The sequence below is a fragment of the Sus scrofa genome, chromosome 1 (assembly GCF_000003025.6).
Source record: "Sus scrofa isolate TJ Tabasco breed Duroc chromosome 1, Sscrofa11.1, whole genome shotgun sequence".
NCBI classification, from domain to species: domain Eukaryota; kingdom Metazoa; phylum Chordata; class Mammalia; order Artiodactyla; family Suidae; genus Sus; species Sus scrofa.
Genome location: NC_010443.5, coordinates 132,742,687 through 132,758,719, shown reverse-complemented (window position 1 = coordinate 132,758,719; position 16,033 = coordinate 132,742,687). Strand labels below are relative to the sequence as shown.

The following is a 16,033-nucleotide window of genomic DNA, read 5'->3' as shown; positions in this document are numbered from 1 at the left end:
TCAGGTTTGTTTCTGCTGGGATCATGAAGGGAACTCCCAGAAGGTCATCTTTCTTATTCTACCCACAGCCTGGTCTCCTTCCATCACAAGTCATGAGCCATAAATAGATGTGTACACATATGAGTTAATCCAAATATTGTATTAAGTAGATAAGGACAGCGTCCCTTCTAAATTCTAAAGAGTCCAGTATACAAGAAAAATCTCAGTACCAGTTACGGCTTTGTTGCTAAAGGGAAAGGGGGAAAAAAGATAATCTCACAAAAATCTACCCACCCCCAGCTGTTTTCTTAACTTAAAAATGGGATGACATCTACCTTATTTAGGACATGAAATCATTAAGACCAAACATGACAACCTGTGAGAGCAATTTAACTTTTCCAAGTGCTACACAAAGTGTGAGGTGGTGCCAATGGGAGAATTATTAACGTCATGTTGAACCAAAGCTGTGTTCATTTCCTTCTCCTCACCACCTGGAGCAGACGCCAAGGTAGTGGGGTGCCTGAAACCTGGGGACCTATGATTTGATGACCACAGTTTCCCAGTCACCTGGACAATGGCACTGACTATCCTGGACAAAGAAACAAACGGAAATGTCCCTGAAGATCACTGTGGAAGTCATGACTGTGGCTATTGTGTTCCTGTCACAAATGATGCTGCTCAAAGAGGATAAGAGTGGGGGGAGAGGCTGCCCTGCTCTGACACTCCCATGCAAGTTCTGAGTGCTGCTCCCAGCTGTTTCCAGCTCTGTGTTTCTCGACTCTCCCCTTTGAGATCACATGTGCTCAACCACACAGCTTGGCCAGCAGAATGTGGGTGGAAGTGATGTGATGATTTTTGAGGGTAAGACAAGAGAGACAGCGAATAACTGGTTATATTGCCTTTCCCATCTGCAGAGGGAGTGGTTAACACACTGAGCTTGGGTGGGAAGGGGTTGAGGGGTTGTGTGCATACCTTACTCCTGCCTGACTAGTAACACACTGATGAGGAAATTTCATAACCTAAATAAAATGAATGAATGCGAATTAACTGAGTCCCATTTTGCTGTGCTGTGATTGCTGATGGCTGGGAAAATATGAGTAGACCAACACTAGCCCTTAAGAGACAGATATACAGCAGAAATCTTACAGGTCTAAGAAAAAATTTTTATACTCAGTGGATACATTTGTATACCCCTCTCACTATAAATATAACACATTTAGTCCACTTTTAACTAAATTAACTCACATAATTCTTTTAAGTGAATTATCTCAGTATAATTCTCCTCCTAATAAAGTATAATAATCAGAAGCAGAAAATATCCAACGCCACTCAATTCATAGCAGAGATAGATTTCCCTCCAACCCTATGTTGGAGGGACATTATTGTTTGGAAAAATTGTTTAGAACTGTGTAGCAAAAACAAGCAAAATCCCTGAAAAAGTCATCTTCTATGAGGGGGACCAGGCCATTTAAAAGAAATGGAGGTTCAAACTGACGTCTCACTTGCAAATAGAATGCTGTCTCAACCCTGGGGAGCGTGGCTCAGAGTCCTCATTCTGTACTGACTCTTCCCTTCCATCTCCACTGACTCCAGCACCCACAGGACTGATGGAGCAGCCCCACCAGCTGGGCCTCAGCACAGCTCCAATTTCCAGTGTGATAAATGGCTCTTTTCAGTGTCCTTCCCCCGTGACAGGGGAGGCACTGCCAAATGGAAATTCCCCAGGCGGAGCTTTCCAATTGGGGCCCGTGGTGGTTCTGTCTGAGGGGTGCCAGGGAGTGTACTGTGGGACCTGTGCAGATGAATGCTTGGAGACTTATTCCCAAATGGGGCTTGGGGGTGGGAGGTTCCCGGCTGATTGGCCAAGTCGCTGTATGAAAGCAGGGACAATGACAACACTGTGGGAGAAAAGATATAATAACCCCTGAAACCTGGTTGGCAGCTCTCCTTCCAGATACAACCAGGCTCAATAAATTGGTGCTGAGTGACTGAGAGTGGCATGTGACCCTGGCCTCGGCTCTGACTCTAATAAACTGTGTGACCTGGTCCACAGGCCTCCATCCCCTCATGTGGGAACGGGTCCATCTAAGAAATGAACCCAGCCACTAAGTAGTCTCTAATTTTAAAGCAAAGCTGAAGACTGTATCTTTGGGTAGGAATGGGGTGAGTGGAGTCAAGATGTCGCTTCTCTTTTTTTCTTTTTCAGCTGTGCCCATAGCCCGCGGAAGTTCCCAAGCCAGGGACTGAACCCCCACCACAGCAGCAACCTGGACTGCTGCAGTGACAATGCCAGATACTTAACTTTCTGCACCGTAAGGGAACTCCCAAGGTGTCATTTCTCCAGAAAGCATGTTGGCCAGTGAGGGTCTGCTGGCATCTAACATTCTCTCTTGCAGCAGGTGTTCTTGGGTATCTAATGAGGCGCTTCCAAGAGCAAGGACTGAGTGAGCATTGTTTATCTCTAGAATCAGGGGTGACTGCCAGGCCATGTCAGAACCATGGTAAGCATTTAGGTAAATTCTGGGCTGGACCAGTGGCACCTGATTTACTTTGAGATTTCCCTGCACTATCCAAAGCCTATCCTAGAATGAGTTAAAACTCTTACAAGACTTACCCTCATTTTTTTTTTTTTTGGAGGAAAAATTAAATTCTGGAAGCCTAGTGATTATCAGAGGTACTGTGTGTATGTGTGTGCATGTGTGTATACTTGTGTGCAAGGCATCACGTATGCCCATAGTATTGCCACGTGAGTGAGTATGGATGGGGTGAGCGAGGCTTGCAGGATGGGAGCAGAGAGCAGAGCAGGAGCAACAAATAATCCCGTGTGTCCTGGTTTCCTGACTAGTCACAGGTGATGGGAAAGCCTACCAGCACTGAGGAGGTGGACCACCTATGAATCCCTCTGCCTATTTTCAGAAATATAATATCCCAGGGAAGTCTTTCTCCGGCCCCTTGGGTACATACCGATATCCTCCGGAAGGACTTGAACTCCAGGTAGGTAAGGTGCTCTGAGAGCTCTTCTGGCTCCAGATGGTCAAAGAGCAGGGAGACTTTCCGTTTCTTGCTGGTGTTAGATTTTATCCTTTGAGTCAGTTTCCTGGACCAGTCACGGGAATTGCTTTGGTGGGGAAAAGTGAAGGGGAGAAGATAGGGAAAAAGAATAAGTCAAAACTGGTCTTTAATGCAAGTAGATCCGTTTATGTTTCCCACATGAACATACAAAGCACCGTTAGTTAATTTTCCTTGGCCAAAACAATGCCTTAACGGAGTTTCCTCAAATCATCTCTTCCTATGGCAGCAACCAGAAAGCCTTGCTGGTTTTCCATGAACCTTTTGAATGTGCCATGGGAATTGGGTAAAATGTGTCTACCTGAAGGCGATGGGAAAGACTGAGTCTGGGTGTCAGTCACAGTGTCCTGGATCCTTGGTCCGGCCCTGATATGTCTGCTTTCTCCATGCCTCCTGTGTGTTCCTTCATTTCATGAGGGTGATGGGAACTCAATCTGGTGGGAAATCTCAAAAGTAGTGGGGCAGTTTTCACGCCAGAAGAGCCCAGAGAACCATGGACAGAAGTCACATTGGGGAACTGTGTGTAGGAATGTGTGGTCACTTTGGGCAGACTTGTGGCATTTTCCTCAAATGTCCTCAGCCACTGAAATGACCAAGGAAGCTTAGCTAACCCAAGAGTGTCACCCCACCCACACTCAGTGTCTTAGAACCAATCCATGTGTTTCTTATTAAACTTTCAATTTCCTTCTCTAAAGGAAGCAAAGGGAAGTAGCAGTTTTGAAAGGTAACAGGTTGCAGCTCCGAGTTTCCCAAACTGGAACTCTAGAGAACTTTGTCTCTTGACAAAGGGGCTCTATGGTCAAATGAGTTTGGGAAATGCTACAAATTCTGCAGCCCCCTTAGCTGAAGAACTGAGATGCAGTGCAAAAGGGAAGTTCAACTCACTATTTCTCAAGGACATCCGGTCAGGCAATGCCCCACTGACTAGTTCCTAAAGAATATACTGTGGAAAGTATGGGTGGAAGGAAGTCAGCCAGGAACAAATTGGGACAAGATCAGGGTTTGAGAACTGCCCTTGAGCCCCATGTGCTGCATTTTTTAAATGTAGACATTGTTACTTCAAAAACTTCTTTTATCTTTCAAGTTATTATAATTCTAAGCGAAGAAGTACATAGAGTCCTAAATGATATGTAGATTTATTGGGGTCTCTGAAACATGATTCAGAAATCATTTCCACATGGCCATGGCGCATGAAAGCCCTCATAGTCCAGCTTCTGCTCTGCCATTAACTTAACTCTCTCTGGGACCCCAGGTGAGCCAGCCTTACTGAGCCTTAATTTCCCAGGACGTTGGATGAAATGATCTTCAGAATCTGTATCTTGGCATTTGTACTATTCCAAAATAAAGCTGCCACATTGTGAAAAGCTTAGCATACAATGAATGTGCCCTCCTCTCCCAAAGCTAGGACAGACATTTGTTTTTCCAGAGTGGGACAATCTCATAAATAAGAAATACAAGGAGTAATGTGAAATATTCCTGAGATCCTTTCCATGTTTGCAGGTTTAAGCATCTTAGAAACCCTCTGCTGGAGTTCCCGTCGTGGCGCAGTGGTTAACGAATCCGACTAGGAACCATGAGGTTGCGGGTTCGGTCCCTGCCATTGCTCAGTGGGTTGGGGATCCGGCGTTGCTGTGAGCTATGGTGTAGGTTGCAGACGTGGCTCGGATCCCGCATTGCTGTGGCTCTGGCGTAGGCAGGTGGCTACAGCTCCGATTCCACCCCTAGCCTGGGAATCTCCATATGCCGTGGGGAGCGGCCCAAGAAATAGCAAAAAGACAAAAAAAAAAGAAAAAAGAAACCCTCTGCTGGATCCATTTGCTAACAGCTCCTTCCCCCTTTATATATTCAGGGTACCTCCAGGCATTAGCTGCTGAAGAAGCATGAATTTAGTCACTGCACCTTCAGTTTTTGCGATCTAGATAAATCTTTGTCACTATTTTATGACCTAATTTCTTTTTCAATGGGACTTTTTTCCCCCTGCTCTTGGAGAGTAATCACATACAGCATTATCACCAAGGGGCTCTTCTGCTTTCCTGGAAAAATGTCAAGCTTTTCTCTTTGGTTGGGCCAGTTGAACCTGCCTGTCTGGGACCTTCTTGGGGTGGGGAGAGCAGCTGTCACAGTGGAGCTCAAACCTCATAGAGTTGCCCAGATTGTGTTTCAGAAAGGAGGTGGTTTTGAAAGCTGAGTCAAAACCCTGACACTCACATTTGAGTTGTGTCAATCAGGCGGCTGTGGAGCTCCTCGCCATTAGCTTTTACCAACTCCTGAAACTCCTCCATGGTGTGTGCCAAGCTGGTATCCATTTTAAACATGATCCAGAATTCCGTTATCCAGTACCTACAGGGTGGGAGTTAAACAACACAACCCCAGGAGTTCCCTTTGTGGCTCAGTGGTAATGAACCCGACTAGTATCCATTAGGATGCGGGTTTGATCCCTGGCCTCGCTCAGTGGGTTAAGGATCCAGTGTTGCCATTAGCTGTTTGGTGTAGGTTGCAGATGAGGCTCTGATCCTGTGTTGCTGTGGCTGTGCTTCCATATGCTGTGGGTGTAGCCCTAAAAGCAACAAAAACAAACCCCCCCCCAAAAAAAAACCCAACCCCAAACTGAAGCCAGGGACTCACTCTTTTGTGGGTTCTTCCCACAACAAGCACTCAAAAAAAGACAGGGGATGGTTTGTCCCTCTGTATTCCTGGGAATGTAGAATGTATATTCTTCTACACACAGAGTATAAGGAGCTGGGGTGGGGGCAAGGGGAAGAGAAGAAAACCACCTGCTGACAACCCTCTGCCTCATGTGTGTCAGAGAGAATGAGAAATAAGACAACTTCAGACAAATCAAATGTCCAAAGATGGGATGATGCATCTGTATGTTACATGTTATTATATCTTAGAGTATTATATGGTCATTAAAAGTACTGTTTACAAAAAGTTTTTAATGACTAGAGAAGATTCCTATGATTTAAAGTTAAGTAAAAACTATAGGATACAAAACTTTATCTCTACTATGTGTGTGTGTATACACACACACATACACACTACTTGGAAAAAGACAAAGTAAATATACCAAAATAGGTAGGTAGCTGGATATGAGTGATTATTATTTACTAGCGTTATATATTTTTTTCTGTATTTTCAAAATATTCTAATATGAGCTACATTACTTTTCCGTTTAGGAATAAAAACAAAATAACCTCTCCCTAGTGTCACTTGATACCAAAATGCTGTAAGACTGATGAAAACATTGGCATAAAAATATTAAGCTTAGGCACATGAGAAAAAACTGACTTTTCTTTGTCGAAGAATTTCCAGTATTAACAGTTGCCCTTTCCAGTCTGCCCAGAGGTGGTGTACAGATGTTAGGAAGGGAAAGACAGGGAGGATGAGGAAAGAACTAGAGTCTCTTGCTCTTTCATTTCGCCCTACTGCACAAAGTCCCAAATGCATGCAAAAATTGTTACCTTACAAAATAGCAGATCTTCAGGCAAAGCCCTGGTGAATTCTTTGCCAAGGCATCCTTATAGGTAGGGCTGTGGTTAAGGGAAATGGAATCCTGTTACAGAAACCAAACAACTTCTCATCTTTGGAAGTATTTGCTATAACTGTCCCTTCCAGCCCCACCCCACCCCCCAAATAATTTTTTAAGAAAATGTTTTCTTAGCTCTCTGGCCATAAGATAAAACCAACTCAGTGTGTGCAGCTATATCCTTATCATGACCTGGAAGGGTAAAGATAGAGATTTTATGTAGCCCATGCTGAGATGGCTAATGGAAGAAGGCCACACCATCTCCTCTGCAGATGTAGAAATAGGAAGTCAACAGCATGGCAAGGCTCCAGCAGTTACCTGTAGGAAGTGAAGATGGGGCAAGTGACCTCTGCCCATGCTCAAGACTAGGAGTCCGAGGGAAACAACAAGCTAAAAAGAAGAGCCCCTTCTTATCTTTTCAGCAACTGATAAACAATCTGCAGTGAACTAGAAGAAAGGGAAGGAATAAACAATCAGATATACTGTCATGAAAATTAAGACAATAATAGGAAAATGAAAATCTATACCTAAAAGATATACTGATCTTACAGGCTGTAGGTCAGTAAGACAGATCTTTAGGTTGTAATGGCAAGTCAGACAAAGCCATGTGAATGATCCAAATACATCTGGAGAGATCACATTAAGGATCCATATCATTCAGAATATTCCACAAGAGTGAAGCCATCCTAAGAACATGAAAGAATAGCAAAGTTCCATCTTGTCTATATGTTTCTAGACATATATGGAAAGAACATTCATTCACTGTAAGGGTCGAAGACATGCAAAATCCAATCAAGTGATGAACCTGGGTGGTCCTACCATCTTCCACTGAGGAATCGGGCTATGTGGGCTGTGTGCCCTGCAAGACACTGCCTTTTTTCTCCTCTAAAAACTTTGCCAAGTTAACCACAATTCAGGGCTCTGTGAATTCGAACAGGGCTCCTGAGAAGAATCCATTGAGCAATCAGTAGATGTCTCGTTTAACTGAGGCTGAGCAGTCTTCTTCCAGTGGGTATGTATATTTTAACCCCTGGAAAACGTAAGACTTAAATATAGCAAAGCAAAAGACAGTCCAAATCATACTACTGATGATTTGGAATCTTTGCATTTTGAAATTTTATATATCTGTAGTGTTTAAGAGCATATCAGAATGATAGCCTTGAAACTTCAATTTGGAACATACAATTAAGAGCTCTAGACTTGTGGTTTTAAACTCAGATCTAATTAAGTTTATGCACAGCTTTGGAACATCTAAGATAATATGAGCTTTACTGTTTATAACTTTAATCTACTGAAGTTATAAAAACTATTTAGAATTCAGAAAGGCCTCTGAAGTATTTAAAAACCTAAAATATAAAATTCATAATTATATAAGTACATACCTATCAATAATTTCTGTAAATGTAGATGGATTAAATGATCCAATCAAAAGACAGAGTGGCTGAATGGATACAAAACAAGATCCACATATATGCTGCCTACAGGAGAAGAATTTCTGGTCTAAAGACACATAGACTGAAAGTTAGTGGATGAAAAAAGAAAGCCAGGGTAGCAATACTTATATCAGACAAAATAGACTTTAAAACAAAGACTGTAACAAGAGACAGAGAGGTCATTACATAATGATCAAGGGATTGATCCAAGAAAAGGATATGACAATTATAAATAAATATGTACTCCAACATAGGAGCACCTAAATAAATATGCTCCAACATAGGAGCACCTAAATACATAAGACAAATATTGACAGACATAAAGGGAGAAGCTGACAATAACCCAATAATAGTAGGTAATTTTAACACGCCCACTTTCATCATTTTTTTCACCCAATAAAAAAATGAATAAGAAAACACTGGCCTTAAATGGCACATTAGACCAGATGTACTTACTAGATATATGAGGAACAGTCCATCCAAAAGCATATACTTCTCAAGTGAAAACAGAAAATTCTTTAGGACAGATCACATGCTAGGCCACAAAATGAATCTCAGTAAATTTAAAAAAACTAAAATCATATCTAGCATTTTTTCTGACAACATTATAAAACTAGAAATCAACTATTTTTTAAAAAAACTGCTGTGAGAAAAAGAATGGGTATATATGTGTGTGTATATATATGACTGGGCCACTTTGCTGTACAGCAGAAATTGACAGAACATTGTAAATCAACTATAATAGAAAACATAAAAATCTTAAAAAACACAAAAATGTGGAGACTAAACAATATGCTACTAAACAACCAATAAGTCAGTGAAGAAATTAAGCAAGAGAAAAATATACCTAGAGACAAGTGAAAACAAAAAACGCAATGGTCCAAAATCTATGGGATGTTTATAGCAATACAAGCCTACCTCAGGAAACAAGAAAAATCTCAAAACACCTCATTTTACACCTAAAGGAACAAGAAAAAGAAGAACAAACAAAATTCAAAGTTAGTAAATGGAAAGATATCATAAAAATAAGAACAGAAATAAATGAAAGAGACTAAAAATAATAAAAAAGAGTGGTGAAGTTAAGAGCTATTTTTTTAAAAGTTAAACAAAATCAATAAACCTTTAGCCACACTCATCAAGAAAAAAACAAGGGAGAGGGCCCAAATCAATAAAATCAGAAGTGAAAAAGGAGAAGTTACAAGTGATATCACAGCAAAGATCATAAGAGGTTACCATGAACAATTATGTGCCAATAAAATGGATAATCCAGAGGAAGTGTACAAATTCCTAGAGATGTATAATCTCCCAAGACTGAACCAGGAAGAAACAGAAAGTATGAACAGACCAATTACCAGTAATGAAATTGAGCCAGTAATTTAAAAAAAAAAAAAAAACAATCGTGACAACCAAAAAGCCCGGACCAAATGGCTTCACAGGTAAATTCTACCACACATTCAGAAAAAAGTGAACACCCATTTTTCTCAAACTCTTCTAAAAAACTGCAGCAGTAGGAACACTTCCTAACTCATTCTACAAAGCTAGCATCACCCTGATACCAAAACCAGAAAAAGATATCACACACAAAAAGAAAAGTATAGGCCAATAATCACTGATAAATATATAATGAACACAGATGCAAAAATCCTCAATAAAATATTATCAAACCAAATTCAACAGTATATTGGAAGAATTATACACCATGATCAAGTGGAATTTATCCAATGCATGCAAGGATAGTTCAAGATCCACAAATCAGTCAATGTGATACACCACATTGACAAACTGAATAAAAATCATATGATCATCTCTATAGATGCAGAAAAATTATTTGAGAAACTCAACATACATTTATGACAAAAACTTTCCATGAAGTGGTATAGAAGGAACATAATTCAGAATAATAAAAGCCATATATATAAGTCCACAGCTAACATCATAATCAATGTGAAAACCTGAAAGCATTTCCTCTAAGATCAGGAATTAGACAAGAATGTCCACTATTACTACTTTTATTTAACATATACTACAAATCCCAAGTCACAGCAATCAGACAAGAAAAAAAATTAATAAAAGGAATTCAAATTTGAAAGGAAGAAGTAAATTGTCACTGTTTGCAGATGACATGATACTATACATAGAAAGTCCTAGGAGTTCCTGCTGTGGCATGGTGGGTTACACATCTGGCATTGTCTCTAGGTAGTGTGGGTTTGATCCCCAACACAGTGCAGTGGGTTAAGGATCCAGCATTACTGCAGCTGAGGTGTAGATGGCAGCTGTGGCTTGTATATGACCCCTGGCCAAGGAACTTCCAAATGCTGTAGGTGCAGCCAAAAAGAAAAAAGAAAAAAGAAGAAAAAAAGAAAAAAGAAATAGAGAAAGAAAAAAGATGCTACCAAAAAAAACTACCAGAGCTTATCAATGAATTCAGTAAAGTTGCAGGTTACAAAATTAACATATAGAAATTCATTGCATTTCTATATACTAACAAGGAATTTTCAGAAAGAGAAATTAAGAAAACAATCTGATTTACAATCAAATCAAAAAGAACAGAGTATCCAGGAATAAATCAAACTAGGGGGGCAAAAGACCCATACTTGGAAAAATTTAAGTCACTGACAAAAAAAAAAAAAATTGAAGACAACAGAAACAGATAGATATACTATGTTCATGAATTAGAATATCATTTAAATGACCATACTACCCAAGGCAATCTACAGATTCAAGGCAATTCCTATCAAAATATCAGTGGCATTTTTCACAGAACTAAAATAATTCTAAAATGTACATGAAAATGCAAAGACCTCAAATAGCCAAAACAATCTTGAGAAAGATAGAGCTGGCAGTACATGGTCTCTCACTTAAGAATATACTGCAAAGCTATAAACATCAAAACAGTATGTTATGAACACAAAAACACATAGATCAATGGAAGAGAGCCCAGAAATTAACCTTTATGGTCAATTAATCTATGACAAAGGAGTCAAGAGCACACAATGGAGAAAAGACAGTGTCTTCAATAAATGATTTTGGGGAAACTGGACAACCCCAAGAAAGAATCAAACTGGACTATGCTGTTGAACAATGCACAAAAATATATTCAAAATTGATTAAAAACTTAAATGTAAGACCTAAAACCATAAAACTTATAGAAAACATAGGTGGTATACTCTCTGACATCAGTCTTCAGAACTTTTTTTTGGATGTATCCTTAGGCAAGGGAAACAAAAGCAAAAATAAACAAATAAGACCACATCAAACTAAAGAGCTTTTCCACAGAGAAGGAAACTATCAAAAAATGAAAAGGCCACCTACTAAATGGTAAAGTTATTTGCAAATGTTACATCTGATAAGGGGTTAATATCCAACATATATGGAGAACCCATTCAACTCAACATCAAAAAAAAAATCTTTTTAAAAATTATGCAGAGGAGGTCCAGTCTTGGCTCAGCATAAATGAATTTGACTAGAATTCATGAGGGCACAAGTTTGATCCCTGTCCTTGCTCAGTGGGTTAAGGATCCTGCACTGCTGTGAGCTGTGGTGTAGGTCCACAGACACAGCTCGGATCTGGTGTTGCTATGGCTGTAGCACAGGCCAGTGACTACAGCTCTGATTTGACCCCTAGCCTTGGAACCTCCATATGCCACGGGGGTGGCCCTAAAAAGATTAAAAAAAAATTAGGCAGAGGCTCTGAATAGACATTTTGCCAAGGAAGACATACAAATGGCCAATAGGCACATAAAAAGATGCTCAACAGATGCTCTGTGGAAAACCTCTTTAGTTTGATGTGTTTATTTTTGCTTTTGTTTCCCTTGCCTAAGGAGACATCCAAAAAAAGTTATGAAGACTGAAGTCTACATCAAGAGATAAATGGGTAATATTCCACAATGGAATATTATTCAGCCATAAAAAAGAATAAAATCTTATTACTTGTGACAACATGGATGGGGCTAGAGGATACACACTAAGTGAAATAAGTCAGACAGAAACACAAATACTGTATGATTTCACTTATGTGGAATCTAAAACAACTAAACAAATGAACAAACATAACAAAACAGAGTTATAGGTACAGGGAACGAACTGGTGTTTTCCAGAGGGGGTGGGCAGTAGAGGGAGGAAAAAATGAGTGAGGAAGATTAAAAGGTAAAAAATAAATGAGTCATAGGTATAAAGTGTACAGTGTGGGGGATACAGTCAATATGTAATATCTTTGTGTAACTGGACTTATTGTGGTGATCAGCTTGAAAGGTATAGAAGTATCAAAATCAGTATGTGATGTCACAGAAACTAACAGTGTTGTAGATTGATTACACTTCAAAAACAAACAAAGTAAAAAAAAAAAGAGATGAGATTGGTGGTGACCAGAGGCAGGAGGTGGGAAGACGGGGGATTGAATGAAGGCAGTCCAGAAGGTACAAACTTGCAGTTATAAGATAAATGAGTACTAGGGATATAACATACGTCATGATAAGTATAATTAATACTGCCCTATGTTATACATGAAAGTTGCTAAGAGAGTAAATTTTAAGAATTCTCATCACATGAACCCAGTCAGTCTCCACAGGAGGGCCGAGCCCGTGGGCATGCAGATGCCAGGCACTAGGGCAGAGCCTTCAGGCCACAGCAGAGGCTGCCCCAAGCAAGCATGAGGTGGACACCTGCTTTCCCACTTGGAGAAGATGAAGCAAAGGGCATCAAGCACATGCAGGCAATAAGAGGTTCAGTTTGGGATTAGCAGGTGCAAATTAGAATATACAGGATGGATAAACAAGGTCCTACTGTAGAACCTAGAGAACTATATTTGATATCCTATGATAAACCATAATGGAAAAGAATATAAAAAAGAATGTATGTGTTGTGTGTGTATATATATATATAGTATCACCAAGTCACTTTACTATACACCAGAAATTAACACAAAATTGTAAATCAGCTACACTACAATTGTTTTTATTATTTTATTTTATTTTTTTTTGTCTTTTTAGGGCTGCACTCAATGCATATGGAGGTTCCCAGGCTTGGGATCAAATCAGAACTATAGCCTCTGGCCTACACCACAGCAACACCAGATCCTCAACCCACTGACTGAGGTCAGGGACGGAACCTGTGTCCTCATGGATGCTAGTCAGATTCGTTTCCACTGAGCCACGCTGGAAACTCCCTAAATTTTTTTTTAAAAAAGGTCTCAGGCATTTGCTGACCTGGGACAATCATTATTGTTTGCGGGAAACTTCAGGCTCCACATCTTTTCTTTCTTTCCACAGGCAGTACTGTGGCCATGAAGCCACAATGCAAAGCAGGTCGGTCTGACTGTACTTTTCAGGCAGCCGAACTATTCAATTTTTCTCTTTTAGCAGTGGAAAAACAGGAAACAATAGGAAGCCCTCTGTGCTTATTTAACAAGTAAAATGATCCATTCCAGCCTGCTGTGTTGAGAAGTTCAGTGTGGGGGAGCTGAGGATGGAGCAGAAGAGACAGACCTGTCCCAGGGGTTAGACTCTGGAGGCCCAGTTCCCAACATCACTGTACACCTGCAGAAGCTCTGACACATGGCCTACCTGATTTGTTCTTAGGAAAGTAACCATCGAGGAGGCGGGTAGCTGTGCAGGTGAGAAGCCCAGTATAGCATAGTTGCCAAAGCGAGAGACCGTGGGGTCCCAAATGAAGGCAGAGGCACAAGAATGGGGAGAGAGAAAGAGAAAAGAGTCATTGCTGAAGCAGGAACCCTGGGATTGGGTGGCAGACCCGGTGGGGTGAAGGGCAGGAGGGATGGAGAAAGCTTTGATTGCTGCTATTTTAGACCATCAGCCTGGAAACCAAAACTGAAAACACAAGGTGTGAAAGCAGAACTCAGGATAGTAGGAGTTGGGGTGGGGTGCTAGTGAGTTGAGTTTGGAGCATATGAAGACTGAGGTGTCTGCAGGACAAAGTAGTCCAAATATTAAAATGACAAGTTGTTTGGGTTAGAGAGACATGGACTTGAGAGGAACGGTCATGGAAATCCTGGTGAGAATTCACCCTGGGAGAGCAGAGTGAGCAGAAAACCAGGATGTTCTCCACTTCTGGAAGGGGTGCTCCAAGAAGAGGCTGGCCAGGAAGCTGGAGGAGGGGCTGCGGGTGGGGGAGGGGAGGCAGAGCCAGGAAGGGGCAGTTTCAGGAGCCCTGCAGGGAGTCTGGAGAGGCTTGGGGGTGGTCAACAAGGCCTCCACCGATAAACAAGGATGGAAAAAAAAGACACTAGGCTTGGCCACGAGGAGGTCACTGGTGACATCAGAGGAAAGTCTGAGTACCGGGTGGAGGCCACGGCTGGGTGAAGGAGCAAGTGGGAGTTGAGAGATTGGAGATAGTGAGTGCAGGCTATTTTAAGAGGTTTGTGCAGTACATTGCTAACCCTAACAATGGAGGGAAGGGGAGGCAGGGTGAGAGTTTATTTTTAGGTTGGGGAGATTTGAATGTGTTTTATAGGCTGAGGGTCAAGTGCCCCTGAAAGTTTAAGAGGACAGGAGAGGGGAGATGACCCCAGAGAAAGACTCTGCCAGGACCAGGCGGGAGTGAGATGGGAAGGGAGGATGATGGGACGGAGGATGACTGGTGGGGAGAGAGGACGATGAGGACGGGAAGGAGGAAGAGGAGAGGGAGGGAGGAGGACCAGAGCGAGAGGGCAGCTGGGTGGGCAGGCACCCCACACACAGTTCAGTCCTTAGAGCCGCAAATGTTCTTCACTAACGAGTATTTCATCACTGACATTGTTTAGAACTGCTGGTACATGGAGTTAATAAAAAGTAGACCAAATTCAAGACTGTCTTATTAAGGTTTTAAAATTCTCTACAGACCAGATGCCTACTATATGACCTGTGCCTTTCATTACATGGACCCCACCTAATGCTGTGCCTAAATGCCACTGGAAAAACCTCCCCTGAGGTGAGAGGCAAAGGACTTCTAAGTAGGTTGAGGGAGAAGATTGGGTCCTGATGGCTTTTATGGTTTTTTTCTGTAGGTCATTAGATGAAAAGAGAGGGTGGAGGAGAGTGGTAAAGGATTAGAACAGCTATGAAGCATGACTCAGTGCCAGGGACCTGGGCTTCGAGGTGCTAAACAGTCTCACCCCACCTACAGCCTACATTGTCATCATCAGTCATCAGGGAACAGGAGAAGGCAGCTGTTTTCTCCACCCAACTCAATTCACACCCCATATGAAGGTTAGAATCCAGCAGGGTCAGCTTGGCACGTAGTAGCCTCTCCAAATGCTATGGCACCCGGTGGATCTCTTCAGAACCTGGGGAAGGTTGAAGAATTGGACAGGAAACAGAAGGTAGTTTATCATCCAAGTCATGCTTGCATCCTTGTCAATTTACATGGGATGAATATGAGTTTTGATTAATCTAGAGGAAAAGTATTTTTCACCAGCAAGCGCTAGTGTAAAAGACCACTGGCCCGTTGATTTCTTTGACCTCTTCCTGGAGCAATTGGCATCAATAACATTGCCCCACCCAACAAAAGACACGCATACATCTATATGTACACACACACACACACACACACACACACACACACACACACAATTCCCTGAAAAGTAAACAATCAAACCACTCAGGATTATGCCAAACTGATCAAAATGAAGGCATACTTCCAATTTCAAGATACTTTGAACGAACCCCATTAGGGGATTGCCAGCCACTGCGCTAAAGGATATAGGGTGATCACTTTTTGCAGCAGTTCAGCAGAGGAAATGAGAATTCGGTGCATGGTCAGCATGACTTGTAACAGCTGGTTACTTCGACACAGGTTTCCATCTGCATCTGAAAACATAAAGAGCAGCATTTGAACAAGGGCCCAGAGAGGAGCTAGTTGGCAGGACACCTGCCAACCCCCCATCACTCAAGGGTGGAAGGCCAGAGGGCAGCTGGCAGGCACAGTGCCCTCTCCCTACGGCATCTGTAATCCCTACCCTCCTTGCTTTTCTCATCCTCCTACTGCATTCTCTCCTTCCCTAAATGCTCATTCTGATGCTCATTAATCACCC

The 16,033-nt window shown here is 41.7% G+C and overlaps 1 protein-coding gene across 7 annotated transcripts in view; it reads right to left on the bottom strand.

The window, feature by feature from the left end:
- The window catches only part of RASGRP1 (RAS guanyl releasing protein 1), an 84,042-nt gene that overhangs the window by 27,817 nt on the left and 40,192 nt on the right, over positions 1 to 16,033 (bottom strand). For 4 of the 7 annotated variants that reach the window (XM_003121603.4, XM_021097997.1, XM_013993196.2 and 1 more), the window contains exons 3-6: positions 15,704 to 15,809; positions 6,510 to 6,572; positions 5,257 to 5,388; positions 2,944 to 3,097 (exon numbers count right to left, since the gene is read on the bottom strand). In XM_003121603.4, the coding sequence (XP_003121651.1) occupies positions 2,944 to 3,097; positions 5,257 to 5,388; positions 6,510 to 6,572; positions 15,704 to 15,809 (455 nt within the window). Of the gene's footprint in view, positions 1 to 2,943; positions 3,098 to 5,256; positions 5,389 to 6,509; positions 6,602 to 6,892; positions 7,209 to 15,703; positions 15,810 to 16,033 lie in introns of those variants that run through there. The other 3 variants (XM_013993197.2, XM_021098011.1, XM_005659763.3) reach the window with 3 other exon arrangements.